The sequence below is a fragment of the Vidua macroura genome, chromosome 1 (genome assembly GCF_024509145.1).
Source record: "Vidua macroura isolate BioBank_ID:100142 chromosome 1, ASM2450914v1, whole genome shotgun sequence".
NCBI lineage: Eukaryota > Metazoa > Chordata > Aves > Passeriformes > Viduidae > Vidua > Vidua macroura.
This window is the reverse complement of record NC_071571.1, coordinates 16,108,535-16,122,863: the sequence shown is the minus strand read 5'-3', so window position 1 is coordinate 16,122,863 and position 14,329 is coordinate 16,108,535. Positions and strand designations below refer to the sequence as shown.

General features: G+C 34.1%; 1 protein-coding gene across 1 annotated transcript in view; it reads right to left on the bottom strand.

Moving 5' to 3' along the window:
- The window catches only part of ODAD2 (outer dynein arm docking complex subunit 2), a 75,659-nt gene that overhangs the window by 23,560 nt on the left and 37,770 nt on the right, over positions 1-14,329 (bottom strand). Inside the window, exon 17 of the mRNA XM_053991067.1 lies at positions 10,331-10,445. Within this exon, the coding sequence (XP_053847042.1) occupies positions 10,331-10,445 (115 nt within the window). The remainder of the gene's footprint in view (positions 1-10,330; positions 10,446-14,329) is intronic.

The window sequence follows — 14,329 nt, the reverse complement described above, 5'->3', positions numbered from 1 at the left end:
CTAAGTTTGCCCATAAAAATGAAATAGAACCAGTGTGCCTGGATCTTGAATACAGTGGGCAGATCTGGTCCATTTTTTTAAAAGTTATCATAACATTAAAAAAGGTTTAGAGAAAGAAAACAAGAATAATCAGTGGTAAGGAATTGTTCTGTAGAAGGAATTACTAACCAACTAGAAGACTCAAGGTAATAAAAGAAAAAGAAAGAGCAGTATGATATAGATGTACAGAACCTTGAGCAGAGTGGCAAGGGCACACCAGTATCTCTCTTCTAGGAGAAGAACTGGGATCATCAGATGAAATTAGTAGGTGGCATGTTCAGAATCAAAGTTGTTTTTAAACAGTGTACAGTTGAGAAGTTCGAAGTCCTTGGAGCAGGATTGCAGTAGCTCTCAAAAAATTTACATGTTAGGCAAATTCAAAGAAAAAAAAAATCCATTAAGGGTTATTCAGTATGAAAGTATTCTCTCTGATTTAGAGATTTCCTGAGCACAGACTTCTCGAAGTGATGTTATGGTGGCACATCTGAAGGTGGCATTGGACACTCTGGTGTCAAACTGTTATTACATTGGAACAAGAATCAAGTGGTCAAATGGCTGGCAGTAACTTCATAGGATAAATTTCAGCTTGTGCTTCTCAGTGATGATAAATGTGCAGGGATGGAAAGAAAGGTCTGCAAGTGGAATTGCTTTTATTTGTTTATTTCAACAGGCTAATAGGAGAATTTTGAATAAAAATTACTAGACACTCTCCTGAAACCCTCTGGATTTCATGTAAGTGCAAAAATGGATTATATGAACTTTCCTAGGGCTAGGGAGTGACCCTGAAGACCAAGAATGGTTTTATATTTATTTCTTCTGGGGGCCTGATTTATGAACAGAGTAGGGTATTGTGTCAGCTTTGTTGAGCAAATCCATCAAATCATGGACTTGGTAAATGAAGGTTTCATAAGATGCTGCAGTTTCATCTTTTTTTACTTCTGGGTCTAAATGTCAAACAGAACTCAGCTGTGATGTTTCCTTCTCACAGAAAGCAAAAGCAGTGGATAAGCCCATTGGGAATGAAACATTTTTTGCCACAGGCAGAACAAATCTTGAGACTGGAAGGAAGAACTTAAAGCCAAACTGTGTAAGGGTAAAAAACAGAAGACACAGCATGTGGAAAAAGGGCAGTATCCAAGAGTAAACTTCATGCAGAAGTCCAAAAAAAACCCAAAATGAACACATAATCCTTATAGAAACTGAGTTAGCCCTACAGAAATTAAAATAGAATCTAAATTCAGAAGAAGGACAATACAGGTTTGTGGTTCAGAAAAGCAGTTGAGAAAGAGAAGGAGGGGCAATGCTCTGTCACTCTATTACCATGTGAGCTGCATGTAGAGGCAGGTGGGATTACAGAGGGTTTCCCACGGATACACCAGCATAAATGCTCCTCTATAATTGCTAGTGTATGCATATCACAATGTAATGCCTCTACAGACAATCACCTGAATTAAAACACTGTTTGTCCATATCAGTTTTCATGTTGGTCTTGAAATTTTAAAATTCGACCCAAGGCAATATGTAGTGGGTAACTGAGAAAGCTTTGTACACACAAATTTCTTACCTACACATATTCAAGGGCTAGAAGATAAATTACTAGACATGGGAGGAGAAAGGAAAATGAAATATTTTATACTTACTTCCAATCTTTGAAGGTCACTACAGCATTATCTTGTGTATAAATATTGTCTCAACAGGTAAATGCTGAAGTACAAGGTCTAAGATTTGAAAGGGCCCTGAACATGATTCTGTGTTTCTGCATGGTTCAGATACCTACATATTCATGCTTTTGAAAGATATTCCATGAAGAGATAAAATAGCCTTTATCTCATCTTAATGAACCAATACCAACAGTTTATATTTTTCTACCTGTACATATTTTCTTTCCAGGTGATTATAACCCTATTTGTTGAATTTCTCCTCTGACATGCTTATACTTTCCACATTTTGTAATGGAGTACATCCCACTAAAGTCATGGAATAACATATAAACAATTCAGCAGTAAGAAAAAGAAAAGAGTTTCAATAATCATCTGTGAAACCAAGTAAACACAAGGACAGAGCTTTCTACCAGTGATGAAAAGCAGAGGGAAACTGCAGAAACCACATGTCAGGGAAGTTTCCCAAATGTGATTGTGGGTGTAGTCTGGTGGTCTGTGCAAGACAAATAGAAAAGCAAAACATCAAGAAATTTGAAGAACAATGAGCGGAAAGAAGGACCAAAATGAGAGCTTTAAAATCCATTATGTTATGTACAACATTTCTTTTTTTTGGAGAAATTTAAACAACAAACACAATGTTTTTTGTATCATTTAAGCAAAACTACCCACTTGCTTTGTACAATGTATTTCTAGGTTTCTTTTCTTAAACTGAAATATGTGTATTTATTATATTCAATTGCCATACCAATTCAAAAAGAATTTATATGAAGTTGTGTCTGTGATTGCAGAGGCCACAACTGAATTCTTCTGAATCTATGTTCTTTGTATTAATGATCAGATACTGCTCATAGTGTAAAGTAACTTCTGTGATTTTAGTTTTCAAATACTCTCAGGCATTTTCATTTATACTGCTTTTATTAACGTAAGAGAAAAAATAATATAAAACGTGTCTTTGGAAATACTTCTTTACTTTCTGTTTCAATGACAAAAAAATGCAATCTTTAAATTTCACCTTCTAAATTAATTGACAAACAACTTACTTTGTCAGACAACCCAAAGGGTTTGTAATTTCCAGTTATAGGTGTATGTTTAGCTTTCATATTTATCTGTACTATGTTTTATCCATGGGTCCCACTACCTTACCAATAGTAACAAAATTTTATTTCTTGGTTGCCCTAACAAGGCTATTGAGGTAGAATTAGATAGGGGGGAAAAATGTTAAGAATAAAGCCTAAGAAACTGTCTTTATAGAGAAAAACATTGATAAAATCACTGACAAGCAATACACCAGATAATTTTATGGTATATATCTGCCTGCACATGGTAACGATAAGCTGAATGCATCTGTTTTAACAATATTTCCTGAGCTGAACAAAGAGGCCAAACACAAGACATCTAAAGAAGTCATAAAAATGTTAAAAAGAAACTGAAAGTGTGAATAAGGTGTTATTGTATTAATAGGAGATATCTTCATTTTATATCTTCATCATTATTATACTTTTTAATGCAACATTTAACCTGAAATGACACATGAAAAAAACATGGATTGTTCAATTATGTTTCAAGTGGCTAAAGAAGAAAGGAAGATATAACAGAATCTTTCATGACTTCATGTGACCACAACTTCTAAGTAGGGGAAAGCAAAGCTTTTATCCTCAGAAAGTATGAGAAATACTATTTTAAAATTGGATTCAAGGGGAGGAGTTTGCAATCTCAAGCAGTAAAACACACCTATCTGGCATAGATGCTGAGGCCAGAAAAGTTACCTGCTGTGTTAATAAAAGCCTCATCCCCCTACTCTAACTTGTATCTTGCTGGCCTGCATGACTATTAACAAGATTCAGTTAACTTTCCCTTTTCACTTACTTCTATAATGGCTTCAGCCAAGAGCAAAAATACTGTGAGACAGACCAGCTTTGCAGTTTTTCTAATCTAGAGCAGAAACTATTATGGTATTTGCAGGACTTGATCTTTGTGGTACTTATACAAGGAGAAAGTTTGGGATTTTTTTGTTTTCTCACTGTCATATTTTATGGTTTTTGAATTTAATTTCAGTAAGTAAATAAAGTTCATCAGTCTTAAATTGTTGACATACAGGTGTCATAGAAGAACTACTGGCTTCTTTTATAACATAATTCCTTTCTTATTTCTTCCAAAGTGAAAACTGTTTTCTCTATTTGAAAGATATAAAGCTAAATATGTTATTACAAAAATATATTGTGTTTATCTTTAAAATACACTCCACTTGAAAGATAAAATTTCTCCACTAAAGACAAGTAATATTTCACTCTCAGAACATCTTAAAAAGCTTAATGAGTCAAAGCTAATTTGACAAATTGAATCACTTTTGCCCAAAAAAGTAATGGTATGGCTGGGCAAACAAACTTTAGTTATCTGGAGTCACCTTTAAACCTATGTTTTCTTTAATGAAGGAAGCTTTTCCTTTTCATTTGCTATTCCCAGCTGAATAACTTCGCATTCTAGTGCACAAACCAATTTAAAGTTCAAAATAAAGAAAATGAAAGAAGTTTCTGTATTACAACTGTTTAGTGAAAACAGAAAACAAAATTTATATAAGGAAGTTTCTATTCATTGTTCTTATTAAATAACTCAATGGTAATATTGATCAAATTACTTTATATTTTAAGGCTGATTTTATTCCTATAACTGTCCTATAAGCCTCCATAACTGTCTATTCAGTTACAGAGGCTTCCACTGTTGCAGAACAGATGAAGAAGCATTTGCAAGGTAAAACTACTTCCCTACATCTCACAACTTTTCTTCTGTGAGAAAATGCAATGTGTTGGGAAAACAACAGCAGACAATGACCATGGATTTTCCTGTCCTCTGTACCTTGAAGAAGCAACTAAAGCCAAAGCAACAAAGGAGAGTTGCTTTGACACGGTTCCAATGCTACTCTATAGGCTGTAAGAGTAGAATTCCTCTTCAGAATTTCCTCTCTCTCTTCAGGGATTTGATCATCGCACACTTGGCAACTGTATTGTTCCTGACAGTTTCAAAAAACCGAAGTGAAGTCAATTATCCAAGCATACAGCCCAAGAAGGCATGAAATGCAGGTTCTCTAAAAATGTCAGGGGGAAAATGTCTACCTAGTCACTAATGCAACTTTTAGTAGTCTTGTCTATTGTTTTCCTTACTTTTCAGTCTGGCAGACTATACCTGAAGTTCAGTCCTGGGTAATTGCCAAAATCCTTTATTTTTTCCCACATAAGCAGTGAAGCAATTAATATCTAAGTCCCTTGATGCCACAGTTGTCTCAATTATTTTAGATTATTTTTAGGGGCATTTAATAATGGATGTATGAGAAACAAATAACACTGAATAACTGGGAAAAAATCCATTATTTCAATTGGTTTTGGATTGAATTGAATTCAAACATGTCTAAGCAAACTTCTTATAATAATTAATATGTTTATGAGATAGTCATCACTAATATGTAATTTAATATTGTAGAAGTGCAGACAGCAATATTAGAATGTTTTGAGGATGGTCTAGTTAAACAACCAATGCAGTGACAACACAAACTAAGAAGTTGCTAAACTGTTATTGTTTGTCTTTGCATGTCTGGCATGGTTCCAGCAATAGAGTGGGATACAAGAAGGCAATCATATCATGTTCTACCACTCATCATTACAGACCACTGAAAATCTGAATGAGCAGCATGAAGTATAAAATATGTTTTAGTTCAATCAAAAGTTTCATTGCTTGATAAAATGATTGTTTGAAATCTTCTGGTATATTTTACCTAGCAAATGAAACAATGATCTCCATGCTCCTTTCTTGCTTTAAGAGCTTTGGAGGTCCCAGTGGCAAGTGAGAGGGTAAAGACAGGAAAAGAGTGACATGGACAAAAAAGAAAAACAAAGAAGGGAGGAAAAAAATTAGAGGAGGATGGGGTTTAAACCTTTTGTAGATTTTCAAAATCCAATTAGTGAATCAGATTTAAAAGTAAAGAAGCTGCACAATAAGCTTTGACTAGCATATGTAGCTGTTAATAAACCAAGCTACAAGAAAAGCTGGTCAAATATTTTCCAGTGGAACAGTATTCCATCAGAAAATGCTAATGGAATGGAATCAAAACCTTCCATAAGAACACAATGACTTCTTGAAAAGTTTTGACAGAAACCAGGCAGAAAGGCAGGCTAAACAACCAACATGTCTCTTCATCTTTTCTCTTGTCAGCCAGATGGCTGATGAGTATCCTGCCAGGCTCCTTGGCTTCTAGTTTTCATAGAATCCTTGACTTCTTGCCTGATGGGCTGCCAAACAGCTGGAAATCCAGGTCTCCAGGAGCTCCTAAGCTTTTTGGCTTCTTGTGCTCTCCAAGCTCTCAGGCAGCTGCTTTGCATGGAACTTAGGGCCCAAGTCTCCTGTGTGAGGGAGATACAGACTACACCCTTTGCTTCCCGGCTTCCACGCTGTGTGTTTTACAGAAACTGGACTCCTATATTTGTAGACATTAAAGACCTCAGGGTAATTTATGTCAGTCCATTTAGGATCTCCAACATGTCTGTAGGACGCCCAAATAACCTCTGAGAGTCAGTTCACTAAACAAGACAGCCAGTGGCAAGAGGCATTGGATGACCTGGTTCTATATGTACCCTGCAAGCACAGCAGTCACTTACGGATTCACCAAGCCAGGTCTGGATTCCTGGGTTTCCTAAATCTCTGAGGACTCTTGCTCTCTGAAAGGCTTCAGAGGCAAGCAAAAAATTCCTTTTTGTCTCTCTTATGGTATGGTTTTGATACTTGGTCAATAAAAAATGCTTAAAAATTTGGAAGATCTAAATCCGGATACCAGGGAGTAAAGACTGCATAAAATGTGAGCAAATACAGAGAAGTAGGTATGACAGATGTAAAAAATTCTAATGTATAGAGAAAACAAATAGAAAAATGGAAAGAGAGCAGCAGGAGCATTAATTCTGAACCAAGGCTTCTGCGTAAAATTGCAAGAAGCACAGCAAGGCAAACAAAGAAGCTGGAAAATGCTGTACATATACAAACAGGGAATTTTGACATTTAAGGCTTAACCCAAGAATGGTACAAAAAGAAAAATGCATTGGTAGTACTTAACTAAAACATTTAAAATGTAAAACAAAGGAAGAAGAATGTGCAGTATGGAGTACAATTATCTTTATACACTATAGTTTTAAATTAGTAAAATGTGCAATCAAAGCATCTTAATGTATTTAAAACAGCAAATGGTTTTACTGTTTTTTAAATATTAGAAGAATTTCCAACTTCAACTACATTTCTTTGTTATTCTTAGAAAAGAAATGCTCTCTGTGGTTTTATACATATGGTTATGTTAAACTTTCCATAATAAGGAAAATCTATGTAAGAATAGGTCAACAGCAACATATTTTCTACCCATAGGTTAACTCTAGGCTGGTTGACTGCAAAACTCACTTCCTCATTATATAATACTGTTGCAGGACTGAACACTAATTGACCTTCACACATACCAATTTCGTGTCCCTTCCCCCTTAAATCTGGTTTAGTTTTGGGGTTTTTTTTGTGTCAGCATGGGCATTCTCTTTCCCCTTATGAAATAAATACACAGACAACTCTAGATCTTTCATCACACCCATGATAGCCTCCTGTAGAACTGAAACCACAATATATCAGAAAAAGGTGAGATGTCATCCCACAAATAAATTTTAAGAAAACAAAGTAACCTTCTCTCTCTTGTCTTTCAAACCCCCAGTCTCTGACTCTTAAATTATTTTGACAGACAAAACACAGCACTGTAACAGCTACTGAGAAATTAACTCTACCCTAGCTGAAACCAGGACAACTCTATACATAGATGGCTTAATGAAGTTCTTTGAGAAAGCCTCACAGTTGTAGCTATAACAAGGCTAAAACTGAAAGTTGAAAGTTTCTATGCAGGCACATGGGACAGAAAAACACAATGCCTGATATTGCCATTTGCATTTTAATGTTTGCACCCAAAACACTACTAAATATGAGGACAGAAAATAGCCTCTAGGACTTTTTTCCCTTTTCTTTCCCCCCCCCCCCTTTTAATTTATTTAAAGATTCTAGCAGAAAGTTCCTCTGTGAGGAAATAGGAATTTTCATACAGACTCAAGCTGGCAGCATTCATCTTATTGGCACAATGCATTTGGGTGATTTTTATAATAGCCCAAATTACAGCTTTGTAGAATTCCTCAAATGTTTATGTTTGGGTTGATATATGCTGGGAGAACATTACAAGTCCTGTTTTTCAAAGAAGCATCATAACCAAATATTGCTGTTCCAACAACAACAGAGTTGAGTAGACTTCTCTTACTCATTTTTCAAAATCATTTGTATTTCTTGGACAGTGCACTTACACTTTGCTACCAGCAATGTGCCTGCAGTAGTAAATTTTCCTTTTGGGAGTAAGGAGCTAATTAATAAGAATCTGCTTCTATTAAGATAATTCCTTTAATTCCTTTGTAACAAACAATATCACTTAGCTACATCATACTGATAAGATTCTATTCTATGGGAAGTACTCTTAAACAGATTATGGTGAGAATAAGCATGAAAAAGAAACATGTAATCACATACTACAAAATAACTGCCCTATCAGAATGTTTGATTAGCTTCTATGATTTTTAAAATACAGAAAATAACCTTTAAGTTGGTAGTAAAATGAAAGTATCTGTGCCGGAAAATGGATGCTGCATTAAATTGTTATAAAAATTTGTTTATTATACTAACAAATTCAATTTCATCTCTGAACCTCCACAACACAGAAGAGAACCATTACAGCTTCCACAAAAGAACACAAAAAGAAAACAGACTCCATTCTCACAGCTATTTGAAACACAGTTTGCAGTCCCAAGTACAGACTTAGAAAGGCCAGAACACACATAACCCTTTAAAGTCATGTACCTATTACTGCTTTTGAATCAAGCACTGCATATAACCAAACTGCTTCTTGTAAGCTCATGTAAATTGTTGAATAATATTAATTTTGAACAAAAAAAAAACCCAAATTCTCTTTAGATAGAAATAGTTCCTGCACTTCCTCAGTGTGGCTGTAGTTGCTGCTTTATACATATTTCTTTCTATTCAGCATCAGCGGAAAGGGTATTATTGGTAGGTTTGTTTCAGTGAGCCACTTGGCCTCAGTGTCACACAAAGAACTCTTTGTGGGATCACAGATTAGCATTAGGGCAGGCAGCCAAGAGAGATGAAAGGAGAATAGCTACACTAAGGGTGTACATAGCTTGCACTCATCAAACACCCCAGGGAAAAAATGAAGAAAAAAAACCATGTAATGCATAATTTCAGTAGTTGTCCTCTATTCCCTTAGTTTCTGAAAAAGTGCTTTTAGTGGAAGTTCTAGCAATGTGCAGTTCTACTGTAGCACTTCAAGCTGCAGAGTCTTACACACAGGAAGTATTACCTCAGTACTGAGATCAAGTAGTATTTTAACATTCAGTTGTAGCAATATTGTTCAAGAGAGAGGCAGTTATATTCGTATCATACAGAGGAGAGATGTTTAGACTGCACCATTAGGCACCAAAAAACTTTACTGCACTAGAGTGTACATTTAGAAAAAAAAAAGGATGAAAAGATAATTCAGAATAATCAGCATGTGTGAAAAATGACAAGCAAGCTTCCATTGTAGAAATCAATGGGAAGAAATAAAAAATGCTTTAGTTATAAAAAACAACCCCAAATTTTCTCACGATATATCCATATATCTCTATATATGTATCATTGAATCATCTACATAAATTAATAGCAGCCACACAGTGCTCAATCCCAAACAGGAAACTGCCTGCAAAGGATGCCACAGATATCTTGCACTTTGAAGGAATTACTATTCTTTACATAGTCAGGATTTCCAATTTTGTGTAGAAGGATATATATATGTCTGGTATAGTACAGAAAAGATGCAAATATTGCATTAAATATAGAGGTAAATCAGAAATAGAAGCTAGTACTGTACAAAGATTAAGGTGTAAAGTTAGTACTCTAGAAAGAAAACCTTGCCCATTTATTTTATCATATGTCAATGCTAAGAATTCAGAGAGATGACTTGCAGTTTATCCTCACTATTTTATCTCTGTTTAGAAACTGACATGAAATAAATGAATAGCTCAGTCTTCTGTACACAACTGACCACTATTCACAACTGGCACTTTTTGTTGGCAGTCTGAGCAGAAAACCTGAAGATTACATTGGCATCGAGTCTAAAATATACTCTAAAACCAAATTATGGTCTCTTGAGAACACAGCTGAAGTAGACCACAGTGGAGAACAACTAGAACTACCCATGATATTCATAGCATGTGTGAGAAGCTTTCTGTTTTCAGCATTGTCAGATTTTCATCATGCTTTATTTGGGAACAGTAAGCTTAGGTGCTGATAAGTTACTAAAATATATTTGTCAATACAGAATACACTGGAAAGGCAAAACAGATTATATAATGCATGCTAGATGAAGGACTATCCACTTTTGAAAAGTAAATACATATGTTTTTTAAGCAGTTAACAGAATAAAATAAAGAGAGTGTAAGTAGCAAACAGCAAAGTATTGCTGGAAATTATCCAAATATAAAAATTATATGAGTATATATATAACAAAATTGTTAACTGTTTCTTACCTTAGCATTTTCAACACAAGGACAAAGAGCCCAAGCTGCACTTGCTTGAACATCTGGGTTAGGATTTTTCAACAATGACCATAGCAAGCGGACTCCATCTAGACTGTCAATTATCCTATTGCAGAAACAGACCAAAAAAAAAGGAACATTAATTATGGAGTATACAATGTTGAATATCAAATTATATCAGTTTGTTTGGAACACTGCTTTAAGAAATACTGGCATGATTCTGGCATACTGTTTGCTTTATGCAAGTGCTTGTCTTTTATTGTCAGCTAATCGCCATCAACATACTCAACAAACAGTGCCCACTATAACAGATGGGTGCCAATAACTGATGTAAAGACAGAATGTTTTCTAACTAAATCTCATTAATGTTGTTTATGTTTTTCCAGCACTGTCATTCAGAGTGCTTGTAGAAGATAAAGTAAGCTACATTATAACCAGAACTCATAAACATGAAAACAAGCATGTGACTTTTTAATGATCTACATGCAAAGTGAAATCTGAGTTTGAGCATACTGGCTTCTTTCATATAGTAACAAATACTTTCCAAAACAAATATTTATGCCCAAAACTATGTACTTAACTTTTTATTCAGTCTATGCTTAATGTATTTACCTTGCTCTATGACATATTTTTAAAAACTATGTTTCTAATCAAGCATTAGAAATTAAAATGGTCACACTACAGAGCATCCTTTGTTAGGCATGAATAACGTGTAACTTGTTTCCCATATGTTCCTTCCTAACAAGACCAACACTGAACACTATAATTATTTAAACATACTATAATCAAAGTATCTTCATGACTAACTGAGAAATGAATTATCATCAAAATCATCCTACACCATGTGTGTTATGTTTACATATCGATCAGGCTGGGGGATCATAACTTCACATTACGTTCCAGTGAATACCCTAAATGGAAAGGAAGGTCAGACAAAACTTACTAGCCTTTACCAACATGCCTTTTTTCAAAAAACTGTGTTAAATTCAAAGCAGATGAGCTGAAGTTGAAGAAATGCAAGCACACCTTCATTGTCTAACCTCAAAAGTAAAAAATTCCATTGCATATCATGTGTTTCTATCGTTAATTGTAAATGCAAGAGAATTCAAAACACATTTTTAAGAGAGCTTAAAAACAGCAGATAAAGCATCTCGTTTGTGTTCATTACATGCTTTGCCAGGAAATTTTAAAAGTAACTATAAAATGAACTTTGTATGTAATTCTATCATCATGTGAACTAGAAAAAATAAATAAGGACCTGAAGTCTGTCTAAAATAAGCAAGGACTTTATTCATAACATTTTTATGCAAACTGTTTAAACAACTATGTTTTTCAAAATAATACTTTTTGAACAAAGCTATGGTTAGGCTAAAAAACCCTAAGTTTTTTAAGATCTGCCAGTTTCAGTATAGCTTATTTTACTCACTCAGGTCTAAATCAATTGCAAGAAAATCATCAAAGGACAAATTCAGAAGTCTTAACATAACAAAATAAAACAACAGGAGCACAAACTACACAATTACAGATATATGTTGACATAGTAATGATGACTTAAGTAAAAGCTTCAAAACAAACTTATAAGTCCCTCCAAACCTCAAACACTTTTAAACAATTCTAACATTACTTTCCTGTCATTTTAGAAAGTATAAGGAATTCTTCCTATATTGGAATTAATTAAAAAGAACCCATGAATCTTTCCTCTAGTCAAGCAGGGTACTGATCATTTACCAACATGAGGTACTTCCTTGCAAGAGAGGCTAAATATAAATGACCCAGCTCCAACAAGTATATAAAAACCAAGAGATAGGAGCCAAACACTGAGCTCAGATTTTTCCTCCACACTTTAAAAAACAACCTCTAGGCTGATATATCTTTCCTTTCTATTTCTTTTAAAGCTTCCTTTTCTAGTGGAAATTTACTTTCATTTTCTTTTCAGTTTTCTCATCTTCAGTATTTCAAGGTAAACTAACCTCCCTCCATCATTAATTTGCTGAAGAAGAGTTTTGCCTTCTGCTTAAGGACTGGAAAGACCAGTTGTCTTAGATCAACAGAACCCAACTCAGACTATGTGAAGTATAGTTCTGTGACTATTCAACATGCATAAAATTAAACTAGGAAACAACAGAAACAAACAATAAAACCTCCAAATCACATTGTTCATCACTGATTACTTGCAGTTACAGTAGATTAACACAAATAAAAATACATTCCTGTACATACAGGAATGATGCTTTTAAATTCTCACTCTGGAAGAATTGTAATTGTGTAATCACCATGCAAGAACAAACCTTATTTTCATCCTCCTGAGAACATATATTTGCCAATCTAGAAAGCACTGCCAAAAAGTTCAATTTTTTAATCTTCCTATGCTTTCACTACACAATCCAACAGATGAAGAAAATGGGTGCTGAATGAGTGCATTTGCCTTTACAGCAAAGGGAACTCTAAAATAAATGGTCCTGAAAAATGTTTCCTCTATAAAAGTGCTTAGACATTAACTTCCTTCCTATGTAAAAACTCCTTTTTGAAGCTGACAAAAAATACACATTCAGTTTTCTTTACAAAAGCAAAGAAAGAGAGAGGAAAATAGACCTGTAATCTTGAAAATGCTAGCTTTGATGGCATAACGCTAAAGAATATTATGATTTGCTTTTTTATATAGTTTTTGTATCTACTTTTCTTCCCACAATGTATTATAATATTATTAGCAGGATGAAGTAATAAAGCTTCTTGACACAATAAATACAAGCAAATAACATTAAATTCACTTTGGTTGGCACTCAATTCTTTATTCATCCATAATTAGCACATTATTTACTCTGTGGCTTCAGTCACTTAAATAATTTATTTTATAATAATTTGTTGATATTCTGATGATAAAATTAAACTACACTAAAATCTGGACCAAGCAACCACTCATGAGACTGTTAAAAAGACAGGTTTTTTAATAAAAATGCAAAACATTTTCTTCGAAAGCTGAATGGAATCTCATAATAGCTGTAATAAAACAATATTTAGTTGATATAAAAGTCTTAACATTTAATACTTTAATAGTCAAATATTTACATGCTTTATGGAATAGTTGTCTGCTTTTCTATGTGTGTGTGTGTATGTAATGTATTTAATGTACAGGACACTATTAATAGTCAAAATCATAAAAGGCATGAAACTCACTCACAGTAGAAATGTAAACTTTATTATAAGCCACTTGGTCCTTCACTGTAATTACATAACAATACATGAATATGTGGAGTTCAAAAGCAAGAGCCCAGGTTCTGAACTTTGTGCCTCTATTCCTTAGTATAGCCAAGACATCTCATAATAGAACTGTGCCACTTATAATTCAAAGCTCTGTGTCACAGACTGATCTTGTTTGATCACTAATATAATTTAGAATAGATATAATTTAGAATTTTAATTTATAATAAAGTGATTATATAATACAGTGATTATATAATATAGTAATTATAAGGATATAATTTAGAATATTATTCTGCTTCTCACAATAACCAAAAGACATTGCAATGGCAGTTAGAACTGGCTGAAGAGATACTCCTGTCATGTGCTCCTGTGCTGGCCAGACATGATCAGAGCAGAAGTGAAGGGATATTTTCAGCTGGAATCATCACTCCTACCAAAAGGCAGCTGCAAGGTGTAGGACCAAAACATCTTCCTGCTTCCAACACAGAACATATGTATGGTGTACACAGATTAGGTCTTACGGGTAAATAATTTTAATGCAATTAAACCCATTCAGAGATTACTGCAATTTTTAGGTTACAGTTTGACCAGTGTAGATAGGTCAATTTAAGATAATTTTTTAAAATTACTTTTGTTCTATGTTCACAGGCAAAAGTTGCCTAATGAAGACGTTTCACATTATTTAAGTATCTTGTTATCATTATATCAATGAACATTATGAGCAAGATGTGGCTTACAATTCTAGAAATTTACTTTGCTTTTTTAAATATATCTGAAATTATAAAAAAT